This window comes from Idiotropiscis lumnitzeri, chromosome 3 (genome assembly GCF_059441095.1).
Source record: "Idiotropiscis lumnitzeri isolate Australia: NSW breed Sydney's pygmy pipehorse chromosome 3, RoL_Ilum_1.0, whole genome shotgun sequence".
Taxonomy (NCBI): domain Eukaryota; kingdom Metazoa; phylum Chordata; class Actinopteri; order Syngnathiformes; family Syngnathidae; genus Idiotropiscis; species Idiotropiscis lumnitzeri.
Window position 1 is genome coordinate 3368081 of NC_142393.1, and position 13676 is coordinate 3381756.

At 43.2% G+C, this 13676-nt stretch overlaps 1 protein-coding gene across 3 annotated transcripts; it reads left to right on the plus strand.

Annotated features, from left to right (window-relative positions):
- The first annotated feature begins 5418 nt into the window (after positions 1 to 5418).
- Positions 5419 to 13618, plus strand: mrps9 (mitochondrial ribosomal protein S9). Of its 3 annotated transcripts, none has more exons than XM_088291681.1 (12): positions 5419 to 5433; positions 8137 to 8299; positions 9084 to 9266; positions 10495 to 10557; positions 10651 to 10681; positions 10762 to 10841; positions 11268 to 11353; positions 11436 to 11511; positions 12311 to 12479; positions 12578 to 12686; positions 13098 to 13267; positions 13351 to 13618. In XM_088291681.1, exons 2-12 carry the CDS (start codon positions 8174 to 8176, stop codon positions 13440 to 13442), a joined length of 1185 nt encoding a protein of 394 aa, XP_088147807.1. In that variant the 5' UTR covers positions 5419 to 5433; positions 8137 to 8173; the 3' UTR covers positions 13443 to 13618. The 3 variants fall into 3 exon arrangements, with proteins under 3 accessions (XP_088147807.1, XP_088147806.1, XP_088147808.1); XM_088291680.1 differs by lacking the exon at positions 5419 to 5433 and adding an exon at positions 5671 to 5809; XM_088291682.1 differs by lacking the exons at positions 5419 to 5433; positions 8137 to 8299 and adding an exon at positions 5675 to 5809.
- Positions 13619 to 13676: the final 58 nt, after the last annotated feature.

A 13676-nucleotide genomic window follows, 5' to 3' on the forward strand; every position in this document is an offset into this window, starting at 1 on the left:
TGCTGTAACCATTTCTAGCCGGTGGATTTAATAGATTACTAATGATGGGCCGCAGGTACTTGCAGGTTAGACATTAGAGACCTGTGCCTCAAATGAGTGCGATAATCCCCACAGTTTCCAGTAATATGCGAGCGAGCGGATGCCCGCTTTCGGCTGGTGCTGTGATGCGGAAAGAGTTTCCAGGTAATCTTGGCCTGGTGAGGAGCAGCAAGCGCAGAAAACGCGTGAGGATGAGGCTCACGATTCCTTCCAATCTGACCAATCCTCTTAGCGAGACGCAGCTCCTCTCAAGCGTCAATGTTTCCTGCTTAAGAGGAAGGCGGTAAAGAGACGTGCACTTTTACTATCAAGCTGCGGCAACATCTGCAAAACGTGCAAAAAAAAAAATAAAACACAACAAACGTGCAAAAGCAAATACAAGGGCTTGCTTGCACGCAAACATCTGCGCTATCCGAGTGCCTTCCGTTGCCATTTGAAAGCGTTGCTCTCTGAAATAAAAGTAATTAATCGGTGCTATACACCAAGGACATAATTATCTTTTTTTCCCCCTCCGTAACTGGCACATATTTAATTACCAGTAATTGTTCCCCGAGCATCGTTCAAAAGTGTTGCGCAGCAGACGGTTCTGATACGCTGCACACTAATCCTGCACTTGATACTTGTGTACAACAAATTTGTGACTTCGATAACACACATCATCACAGCCACTATGCCAACACACACACACACACACACATCTGTACTTTGTTTGCCTCCTCAGGGTGCAAATTCCTACCTATGCTTCCCGAGGTGTTAATGCCTGCCAGATTGGGGTGAAAGTAATTTGAGATCATTCCGCAACAAAGGCCTCGGATACTGATTAACTCAACGGCTGCTCTCTTGCCAAGCGGTGTGGTCCCGTTTAAAAGTAGCGTCAGGAGCTAAATGTAGCCTCGGGCGTGCGGGGCCAGAGGCTGCGAAGGCGCCCTTAAACATGGGAACAAGGTTTAATAAGTAAACAGCCAAGGCCGAGAACTGCGCTCTGATCAGGGTTTAGCGGGCCGGCCGAGTCCCCCGTACGCGCTATTAGCTGATTAGCTCAGCCGATTGGACCTTGTAATTGCGGCGGCTTGACCCCCTCTGGGCAAATATTTCATTTTAGTGCTTTAACCTTTCTACATTGTCAAATTGCACGGCCAGATGTGAAGGAGCACAGTGGTAAGTCGTCAGCGGGGAGAAAGAGCTCGCGGATTTCCTTGTTAATATTGGCCCCGCTGATTTCTCTCAGTGGTTTCCTTCCCGGAGAACTTCTTGTCCCGTCGCGTCCCCTGATGTCAAGTCACAAGCGAGGCCGATCATTTGAAATTGCTGCGCTCATTAGCTGTGCTCACAAGATCAAGTGTGCATATTAACCTTGCAAACAGTCCCTGGCTCCAATAAGCGGCGTCGTTTGTCAACTCTCAAGGTGCAACGCCACTCCGATGTCTGTTCGTGCGCGAGTTGAAGCAATGTATAGATTTGTCCATTTGGCTCGCTTGCCTGGTGCGGAATTGTGATGAAGCAGCGAGAGTTGGAGAAGAAAAGTTGAAAACGGGAAACCTGAGGATTGAAGCAATTTTCCAATAATAACAGAAATATTGTTGGATCGATCTCTTGGCATCATAAACTACATTCCTTTTTTTTAACGATGCAGTGATTTTTTTTTTTTAAACATTCTTAGTACCGTATTTTCCGGACTATAAAATGCTACTTTTTTCCTAGATTTTGAACCATGCGGCTATTTTTTCTTTCACCACTAGGGGCGCTCTATAGTCCAGAAAATACGCTAAATAAATCTAGATTTTTTTTTTTTCTCTTAGGTCTGTTCTGTTTTAATGAGCAAAGTTTTTCCCGTGTTAAAAGGCACTGTTTTAACAATCTGTTGATGTACCTTTATGTGCATTCGCAGTACAAAATCGTTCTATACATGCAGTAAACAATTCATTTTTTTCCACACAGAAAACTGTGGCTTACAGTCTGGTGCGGTTTGTGTCGTTTTTTTTTTTTTGGTTTTTTTGTTAAGTCGCTGCGGCTTATACGCGTGTGCCTTATAGTCCTGAAAGTTTTATATTTGTATAGCCGCCATATTTTCCCAAGTAAAATCCGATGTGTCTGGTTGGCGTCTCCGATGGCGAAAATTTTACGTAACTTTCATCACTTTCTTCTTCACTTCTTGAGGCTTGACCTTCCTTTGGAATTATTCTTGTGAAAACAAAAAAGAAGAGTTACGTGAGATATTCAATGTAGAGACATCTTGTGAGGGCTTCTCCTGACATGATTTCCATACAGTAATCATGATTCGTATGACCTCACAACTCCACTTTTGAGGGAGTCATGGACTTTTTTCCGGATTTTCCTCAAAAACAAGTTGGCGACTTTTATTTAAATACGTCCACATGATGATGTCAAAAAAAATATGATGATTCCCTGCATTCCATCCATTGGTTCATCGATCCATCGATTCCTGATTTTCTACGGTTGATTCTGTTCCCGGTCACAGGTGAGCGCAAGTCTCACCGAGCCGACTTTAGCTGAGGGGCGTATCCCGTATAAGAAACCATTCATACTCACAATCACACCCGGGGACAATTTAATAGAGCCTCCATGTGACCAAGCATGTTTTTAGTATGTCAGCATAATATTCCTGTGAGGATGACGTTCTAACTCACTGAGTTGCATTCCCGCCTAAAAAGATTGTCGGTGTCGAAGCGAGACCCCCGTTGAACTTGTTAAAACCCTTGCGTGTGTTTTTTTTTTTTTTCCCTCGTCAATAGCAACGCGAACGTGTACTAATGTCGGAGTGTTCGCACCCTTGGGGACCTCACTTTCGAGCAGACCGGGCCTATTATGGGGAAAAGGTTCGGGGGATGAGGAGGGCCGGATGTTTTTCTTCAGTCATTCCCAGACATTTGGAGAAGGCTCAGGTTTCTCCCTGTCTCCCCCTCCAAAGCAAATCCTCTTCCTCTCCAATGAGCCAGGCCCCAGTTCGCCCAGTCTGAAATGGTTTCCTTCCTCTCCAGGCATTCAAATGAACAAAACACTGTGAGAGAAGAAGAGGAAGGAAAGTGGTCATGTCATCTCTCCAAGCCGGAGACGGACTGAAGTAACCTTTCAGCTGTTGAGGGGAACTCAATACGGTGTGTGAGGGGGCAAGGGGTTGAGGCGGGTGACAAAGTGGTTCCAGGTGAGGGATGGATGTGAATGTTGGGAAACGCTTGGATCAACCTCTCGGAACTTTGGGAGCTAGAGAGCTGCCCTGGATTAAAATAAATGATCAAATGTGAATCCGAGAGAAGGTGAAAAACAAGTCAGAGCCAATTCAAAAAACATTGGCCACAGCAGCGTCCGTCATGCTGCAAGCTTATGGCCCAAAACACAGAAACAAATCAAAAGAAATGATACACATAAAAATATACGACTCACCATTACGCTGAATCTAGTTTTTGTAATTAGTGAGAGCCCCCGCGCCGGCATCGCTTCAACCAATTGGAGTCTTATATTTTTTTTCTTAAAAAGAAAAAACTCCAAAGATGCGATTTTGATTTGCCTTACGTCGAAGGTGATGAACGCATTTTGTGATTGGATACTCACTCCTGAGGGGGCAGCGCTATGCTGAATCAAAACATCCAAAAGTCGTAACTGGCGACCATTTGAAAATGTAAAATATATTCTTGCTTTTTTTTAAACCACAATAGCCAAAGAAGGGAAAAGTGTGGATTTAATTGCAGATACACTTGCAAGGCCATTTTCAAGAGAAGCTCTGCCATCCAACACTCACTCAGTAGTGTGTAAGTGTCTTCCTGTATTATTTCTCCAGCTGTGGTGTCATAAATGACGGTAATATGAGGGGATTTATGCAAGTCGGACTAAGTCGGACTTCACTGAAATGCACGGCCCGCCACTGAAATTGTCCATCCATGGAAAAAAACCTTGAAATCAAATCAAAAAAGAAAATCTAAACCTTTTGATTTCCTGTCTCATTTTGTCAAATTGAAAAGAATTGACCTCCCTATTCCAATCCTTTTGGATTGTCATGTATTTCCCAACAATTTTCCAGAAGAGAAAAAAAACCAACTGTCTCTTTATGTTTGCTCACTTTTTATTCCAAACTGTCAAATGCAATTAGCTGCAGATACAGCAGACCCAAACGGGGCTGAGCAGGAGCAAGCGACCCGGTCCGCTCAGGCAGCTCTTGCCCCCATGGAGGCCCTGTGAGGAGAAGGCGCTCTAATACCTGCAGACATGTATGGCCACCGCCCAATCTGTTGCACGCGCAGTTCATTTCACGCGCTGCCAGAAGTGCTTTGTAATTATCGCGATATTGATGAGGGCTGATTCCTACAGGTCATTGCTGGCAGTTTACGCATCTCAATAAAATGTCTTTATCCATTACTGATGGCAATTTAATTTCCGCTCTGTAATCTGCGCATTAATGTCATTGCCGTGTGAGTCCGGGCAAGAGTTGTTGGATGATAATGATTTTGATATCTCAGCCACAGTGTGTGCAAGCAAATATATATATATAATATAATATAAATAAATATATATAAATAAACATCGTCAATGACAATACCCACCCAAACTCACACCTGTTCGACCTGTTGCCCTCTGGCAGGCGCTACAGATGCATCAAATCAAGGACCAATAGACTGAGAAACAGTTTCTTTCCGAGAGCCATCTCCATTCTGAACTCTCACACACACACGAGACCACCCTAACCTCGCAAAACAGCATTGTGATGTGTTTCTATATGCCCTATTCAGTACTGAATTCCATTGCACTGTCTTCTTTATTTATCTAATTTATATATTTGTCTGTATTGTTGTTGTATTGCACTGGAGAGGGGAGCCCTCTAATCTCGTTGCACACTTGAGTACAATGACAATAAAGGGATTTCTATTCTATTCTATTTCTATTCTATTCTATATGCATTTTAGCGGATGCCGCATTTTTGTGCTATGTTCACGCGTGCACCTTCAGCTATCGGAGCCACGCCTCCACGTCTTTTAGTGATCTCTTAGATTATCAGGATGGACCATTTTTTTTTACTAACAAACTCAGTTTAAATATTTTTTTAAGCATGAAACTGTCAGGTTTAAATGCCCTGACGCCTTTTTTAGACTGAAATAATTGACTGAAGCTGGCTGAAAATCAGAAATAAATCAGGCATGGTTTTCGTTCTGACCGGTCGCGAACGGGAGAGAGAGATGCAGCAGAGAAGACAAAGCGTTTTGCTTAGTTCAGCCTTGCTCACTTCTCTCTCTGGTCTCTCTATCCCGCCACTTCCTCTTTTATTCGAGTTTGACTCCTGGAAACAGGTGGTTAACTGACAACTGACAATAGTGGTTTGTTTTAGGCTAAACTAATCATCAGAAGACTGGAAAGTTACTGACAATGAAAGCCTAAAGCAAAAATGTAAGTGTGTGTGTGTGTGTGTGTGTGCAATCATTACTGACACAAGTCTATAGTCTATAGAAACATGATTAGAAATACACAAAACTGATTACATAAAGTTACTTGAAGTCAATGTGATCCTCAGCAGCTTATCTTACAGAAACTGACATTAGTTTTAATTTTCTTTTTTTATCCATTAATTTTGGGGGAAATTAGGAAATAACGCCTACTTTTTATGAGGAATGTGGCTCCGCCCCCCTCCGCTCTCTCCACGTTTCACTTGAGTCTTTAAAGGGACGGATTACAAACTCTTTATGGGCAATCATTGTCCTTTCATTGCTTATAATATCCCAAAACGGTAATGAATTGGCGTGAAAATCCCTGCGGACATCCCTAGGTATGTCCGAAATATAACCAGTCGGGGTTTGTGTGCACATTCTTGTATTTTTGATCTTGTGGAGGTGATCACATGAGCTCACGCAAACTTTTGTGTAGAACGCTTTTCTACTTTCACAGGCGCAAGTGGACAAGAGTAGTCATGTGCATTTGCATTTTTTTGGTGGCGATCAGCCGTCGTTTTAGACGACACAACTGACAATTCGGACAATATTACCTCCCTTGCCTCCTTGCTATGATGCAGACGCCGAAAGCAGAAAAAAATAAATAGTAAGCCGAGCTCCAAAAGGGGGCGTGGCAATTTGTCGTAAATCTCATCACAAAAAAAAATAAAATAAATCACTACAGAAGCTTTTTGGTGGGGGCATTCTCGTACTGATGTCATTTTTACGTGCAAACCTTTTATATAAGTGCCAATGTTAACGTCAATCAAGCGTGCCTTTAACTTTGTACCGTCCTTCTGTTGAGCGCTAAAATGTATGCATAGCTAAGTGTGTTCAAGATGTCTGCTAAGTGATTCGTGGTATAAATGACCACTTGTAATTGAATACAGAATGGCTGTCTGGCAGGGTGGTGAATCCCCTGCGCCGCAGCACCGAGGCTAAATAAATGAGCATGAGCAAAGTGGCCATTTGAGTCTCCATGTTTGTGGAGGAACCATAATGGATTCTTTAGAGCCGTGAACGGTTTATAGTCATGTTTCAGCATGATGGGCTTATCCCTACGCAAGGCGCTAAGGATATTAGGGAATCAGCGTAAAGCAGCATGGAAATGATGACGGGAGCAAAGCCTCAGCTTGCCAATATTAAAGCCTCCATCCTCGGCGAAGTGGGGGGAAGGAGCACTTGGCTGAGCTCCACAGTGTGATATCCTCCATTGTGATATGTTCCATTGCTGTTTTAGGCACACAATTAAGAGGGTGCCACTCAATTTAATAGAGAAGGGGGTCAGTGTGGCCTATTGTGGAGTCCCGCCTTTCCATGTGGAAATCAGCTGCAAGTCTTGGACGGGTGCCATCAATAAGCCTCACATGCACTCGGCGTGATTTTATTTTCCACAGCAGTGCACTGCCTTCGCCGGTCATTATTAACAAGTGCTATCTTGTCATCCAAAGAAAAAAAAAAAAAGTGAAATTTGAAGATCTCCTTTTCCAGTCCACCCATGACAACTCTTCTGTCAGATGAGGAGGGATGATTAATGTCCCAAACCGCACCCCTACTGTGAATTAGAGAACGCGGGTCGAAACAATTTTTCTTGGTGGGCAGGATGACGCTCGTGGCGAAGGAAGGGGGCAAACACTGTTTATCATCCAACCGACGACAGGCCTCCTTGAGGCAATTGAACCACACGGCCAAATCGACTGGCACCGGCCTGGAGTCAGTGCCCCTTCACTTTGATTAATCTTCCAGTGTTCCTGTTCCAACTCTATCAAAGTAATCTAAGTGAAGACACACAACATTGATCTGTGGACACAGCGCTCTGTACCATGCAAGCAAACATTTGGACGCCATAGTCAGTCGCGGTATCAGAGCAGCGCAAAATGGAACATTCCGTCCCAATGTGATTTCTCGTGGTTAAGACGTGAGGAGGTCGTCATGTTTTACCCTTTGCAAGACGGGCAAGGATGATGGCTGGAATTTATTTGAGTAAAATAGGAACAGATTGTGTTTTGTGGCTGGTTTGCTTTGTATTACAATTAACATCTTTTTTTAAAAATAGCTGTCATGCTCTAATGTGGACTGGAGAGCGCAACAATTTCAAAAGTCGTGATATTGAAGTGGCCTTTGTGCATCATGACTCTATGGTTAACAAATGTTTTGTTGCTATATATAATTTTCATGTTTGATTAACTTCATTTGTCATTTGTGGCAGTTTTCTATTATGGTCTGCATGCCATCATGTGCCTGTTATTATCCAATTTACAATGCATTACTTGTTCTGTTTTTGTAAGGATGTAATTACATGTAGTGTTCAAACACTGCTATTTTGATAACATCTTCAACACTTTTCTACCTACTCGTCTATTTTGTCGTAGATAAACACATGCTGTATATGGTGAATTTTAAAGGATGTTGAATGCCACATCTGGCGTCTGGACCTAAAGAATAAAATAAATACAATTTAGGGCTACTTTGGTCGGAAAAAAATGTGTTTGTTTTTGTTACTTGAGCAAATTATTCAGTAATATAATAGCGCACATGTTGGCGTTGACATTAAAGTAGACCTTGTGAAAATGCGTAGAGAAGTGAGAAAGTCATTCCTAATTTTTCATCTGCATGCATTGCCTTCGATTGGAACGTTGCCCCCACCAACGTGGCTGTCTTGTAGGCACTTCACGTTGGCGTAACGCGTTTGCGGAACGGACATGACTACTTCCGCTGTGACGTCATTGCAGCTAGCCATCATGGCGGCGCCGTGTACGCGGACACTTGCTTATTTTCTCACAAAATGTGGGTCATCCTGTTCAAGTGTACACACAGTCTCATCACAGGTGAGTCCGATTTTGTTTCAATGAATATTTTCCCATTTTGGCAAATTTAAACAGACTGAATCAAGATTCGAACGGTGATGCCCTTGACCAAACATCTTGTTGCTATTTGAACTACTTTCACACAGTTGCCGAGTTTGAAATCTCTCCATGTGCAGCATAAATGTGTCGCAAACACAAGTTGTAATGCCTAGTGATGCTCGGCTTCCGCAATGCACCTCGAAGACGAAAAGTACTGAACAACACGTCGCTCACTTGTAAATCAAATGTATCCCATGATGCATTACGCTGTAGGGAAATAATGCTTTTCTGTTTTAAGAGAATTATGTAGTCGATTGAACAAAATTATTGACTCGTGATTTAAATAATAGGAGATAATGTCATCACTCTTACTGGGCATTTCTCGTATGCATTTCGTGTTTTATTGTGAAAGAAAATTAAATATGAATGATGATCTTCCGCATCAACCTTGCAACTCGTGGTAAGTTAAAATCATGTCACATAGTGGCGTGCTGATTTTGAATAGCTCAGGAGGGGCAACCGTCAACATGGCCTCATGACTCCATACAAAGGGACACTCGATTGACTTTAACATTGGCACTTATATAATATGTTTGCATGTAAAAATAACATCAGTACATCACCTCCACAAAATCAAAAGTGTCAATCGCTTCTCAATTTACACGGGCTGAAGGGGACAAGAGCAAGAATGTGCCAATTCAATATTTTTGACAGAACATTGTAAAACTAAACCTCAGAGCATTGCTGCTTTCTTCCCATCCTCTAGGTATTCAGGAGACAGATATGTACAAGTTCCGTCATGCACAGGAAGAACCTGGCTGCTGCAGGCCCCGAAAAGTTCACCATGGAGTTCATCGAGCAGCAGGTGGAGGAATTCAAAATTGGCAAGCGGCACCTGGCCAATATGATGGGAGAGGACCCTGAGAATTTCACTCAAGAGGATGTAGATGTAAGAATTGAAGCTTTGGGGCACATTTGAGCTTTCATTTGGGGAGGGGTGGGGGCATTTATTATTTTGGTGAGCGGTTGTCCAACTTTTAACACAAAGTGTCGCTTCAAAAAGTACTCCAAGGCTGGAATAAAACGGTTTCGCTTGGTAGTTTGCGAGTTCAAATTAGCATTTTGCGGCTCATTAAAACACAGGAATAGCAGTATTGAGAATGAAATATTTTTAAGATTTTCCAACCCACACGGATCGTTTATTTATCTTGTTATTCTCAACTTGTGGGTCGCAACCCAAAAGCGGGTCGAGGACCTTTTTGGGTGGTGTCACAGACAGCGAGTAAAAAAATCCCATGATTATTATATCATATATATATTATGCAATTAATTAATTATTATATTATATTATGTTATGTTATATTATATTATAGTATATTATATTATATTATATATAGTATTTCGATTTTTTTCAGAACAGTACTACTGGCATTCCATGTTTTCACATTGAGCGTACAAACTTGGGTAAGCCACAAAAGGAAGGTGCAAGTTCCTGGGGGACAACAGTTGAGAACCACTGGGTTCTCTTCAAAATTAGAAAGTTGATGTTCACATTTTCATGGTCCAAAGAAGCAATGTGTCCCGCGTCTTCAGGTGTGACCGCGAAAGATTGCCGCTCTTTTTAGTTGTCATTTGTGTGGTCCGAAACTCCCATGCCACGTGGCGCCTCTCAATTGTTCAGGTTGCGCTCTCTCGAGCATGGCTGCATTATTGCGGAGGAGTGCGACTTCATCTGCGTCGTTGCCTTTTGCCACTTTTCAACCCGACTACCTCTCGCCTTTGTCGACCTCTTTTTGCTTTGTCGAGCACACACGCGCCCCTGTGAGCCGTTCTTTCTGAAATGTCAACGTGCCGCCTGCACGCCACCTGTTTGCTCATCCACGTCGCCCAAAAAAAAAAGCAGAGAAGAGCATCTGTTGGACGCTTCGTGATCACGCATGCACACATGCTGAACTTTGGGGGAATTGTTGGACATATTGGCCGAGTTCTGCTCGCTGTCAGCGTCGCCGCACAACACGCTCACCTTTCCGTGAACCGGTGGGTGGCTTGTGGCTCCGGCCCCCGTACGCTGAACACCATCTGCTGCCCATGACCTCAGCTGTCGTCATCGTCATTGTCATCACCTGCCATTTTCATTTTCTTCTAAATTTCTTTTTTTTTTTTTTTTCTCGCTGCAGAGGAGCATCGCCTACCTCTTCCCTTCTGGCTTGTTTGAAAAGAAGGCGAGGCCCCTCATGAAGGTAAAGACAGTGACTGGACATATTGTGGTTGTTCATGCATGAAGGTTCATCTTTTAAAAATCTCATCTCTGCACGTTGTCGTTTCCTCGTCAGCATCCGGAGGAAATCTTCCCAAAGCAGCGAGGTACGTCACGTTTATGTTAGAATTTATTTATTTTTCTCGGGTGGTCTCTGGCGCTAATGTTGCCTTTTGTCTTCTGGCAGCTATCCAATGGGGGGCGGACGGCCGACCGTTCCACTTCCTGTTTTACACGGGAAAACAGGCTTACTACACCTTGATGCACGTGAGTTTGGAATAAGTCACCAGTGGACGCTCAGCATCGCACAATTTCTGAGTTTTTGTTGTACAATAACACATTGACAGCATGACGCTCTTTAAAATATACTTGTTGTCGCCTGGAAGGATGTTTCCATAAATTAGCGATCGACCGATATACTTTTTTCAGGGCCGATACGGATGCCAAATATTCGGAATCATTTAAGCTGATAACCGATATTTCAACACAATATTCATTGGTTGAAAAAGGGGGGAAATTATGTAAAAAAAAAAAAATAATTAAAAAGAACTGCGCCATGAATATTAACACCAAAACGAAATGCTGCAAATTGCCTTGTACATCATATTCGTTTATAATTTGTGTATTTGTTTTCTTCTCGCTCCGTTCCATCGTGTTGACACAGCGTGTGTTTTTGTTACTGCATGTTTTCAGGACACACAGAGTAAAATCGTCAACATCGAGAGGCATCAGGATCGTCTGCGCGCCAAAGGACTCTTCTCCCCGGACGTCAAGGGGATGTGGGTGCTCAAATCTTTTTGGGAGGGAGGCCTGAGGACGCACGTTGTCATGAATCTAAAAGCACTGTCTACCTTTCATTAGCCGCCTGGGCACAAGCAGGTGGCTCCTGAAGGAGGAGCTGGAGGAGTTGCTGGTCGAGCCCATTTCTATCCATGATGTAAGCGATTCCACACGAACGGCAATTTCATCCATCGGCCTGTAGTCAATATTCGGGGCACACTGCGTTCACGCCTTAAACAGCAACACATTTTCACGGCGTTTTTAATCAAGTCAGCTTTTCTCAATTCATTTTTGTTTTTTTCATTGTGAATCTGGCCTGCCATATTTTCATAATAATAATTACATAAAAAGAATGTCATCTTTATGAGTAAAGGCTTAGGTTCAGCTACGTTTTTTTTGTTTTTTTTTTAAACGTCATTGCTCTAAATTACAATGCATGGTTACATAACTTTTCTTGGTCAAAATTAAAAAAACAAATAATGACAATATCTGATGTATTAGAACAAAGTTCAGACATTTTATTGAATCAGCATCAAAAATACAATGAGAGAGACGGCAAACTTTGAATGAGAATTTGTTGACCGGTGAAATTGATGTTCGGGACTGGAGGCCAAATGTGATGGAAAAGTCGACTTCACGGTCTGTTGGGGAGAGACGTCGGTCGAGGCTTTGACTGCTGCTCATGGGGCGTTCAAAAACCCAGCAGGACATCACAAACACGATTTATTAACTCAAACTAACAACAGCAAATGACCACAAAATAGACCCAAAGTTAATTTTTTTATTACTTTTCCCTGAGAACAAAAACAGTTGAATGGGTGAATTTTTCAGCGAGTAATAAGTTGTTTTTTTTTTTAAACCCTATCCAGTGGTTGGGCGCCGGATATTAAATGTGTCATCAGAACACAACATGCCAAAGCTCATCTATGATGCCCCGCTGGTGTTTTCCATTTCAGTACACTCGCTTCCTCCAGCTAATGGAGCGGCTGCTGTCTCTGCCGTATTGCAACATGGAGGAGCAGTTTGTCCTCCGTTACCGCCAGCAACTCGAGGCTCAGTCCAGGAAGCAGACCATCCCAGCTCTGGAGAACGATGAAAAGGGCTTGGCTTTTAGCACCTCACAAGGTAGATGCAGACTTTGATCCTGATCAATATTTGTTGGTGTCATTCCTCTGATCATGTGAACAAGTGTCACGGTCTTTGCCCCGTGTGTTGACTCTCAGGACGAAGAAAGTCCTCAAACGCCTCGGTGGTTCTGAGAGATGGCGGCTCTGGAAGTGTCACCATCAACGGGCTAAACTACACTCAATACTTCAACGTGTTCCAAGACAGGTTGGCGAGTGCCGTTTATTTATTTATTTTTTTCTGCAGTTTCTGCTCTCACCACACGCTGTGTCTTTATCTCCTTGTTGCGAATGAATTACACAGTTGAGAGAGTCCGTCCGTGTCAGCAGCCTCACACGCTCGCATTCTCTTGCTCCCGCTGAGTCAGACTTTAATTCGAATATGTGGTGGCAAGCGGAATCACTCAACCACGTTGCAAGGGACGCAAAATTTCTCTGAATTTTCAAAGTTGGGAGCTGATTATGGGAGTCGACGAGGATATGATTGTGGGAATACACCAGGAATTTAAGCATTCTGGAAATGTTACGTCATTGTGGTTGATTGTGTTGCGTCGTCTTCACGTTTGTCATTTCTTGGTGGTGTGTGTGTGTGTGTGTGTGTGTGTGTGTGTGTGCACAGAGAGCAGCTAATGTTCCCGCTGCAGTTCATGGGCATGCTGGGACGCTTTGACGTGGAGAGCAGCGTGAGCGGTGGTGGGCGCTCTAGCCAGGCGGGGGCGCTGCGACTCGCCATCTCCCAGGCCCTGTGCAGCTTTCTCGCCGAGAGAGAAGTGGAGATCATGAGGCAAGGTGAGGATGCCGGGCAGTTTTTTTTTTGCCAAATTACAATTTGAACTACAATTGTTGGAGTTCTTATTTTCTTTGTTTGCCAGCTGGTCTTCTGACTCCTGATCCCAGAGTGAGGGAGAGGAAGAAGCCAGGTCAGGAAGGTGCCAGGAAGAAATTTACCTGGAAGAAACGTTGAGGATGATCCCAAAAGAACTTGTGAAATAATTTCCTCTTACTCTATAAATGGAACTGATTCAGAAAACTTGATCATTGATGCCAAAACATGACATTTGGTACTTAGCCACCTGGCTAGAAAGGAGTGAACAAGTTGTATTTTATTCATTAATATATGAATAAACTTCCAGAACTGCTCATCATTTTATTTTTGAAACGCAACATTGGCCTTTACTCTTAATTACTGTTCATATCA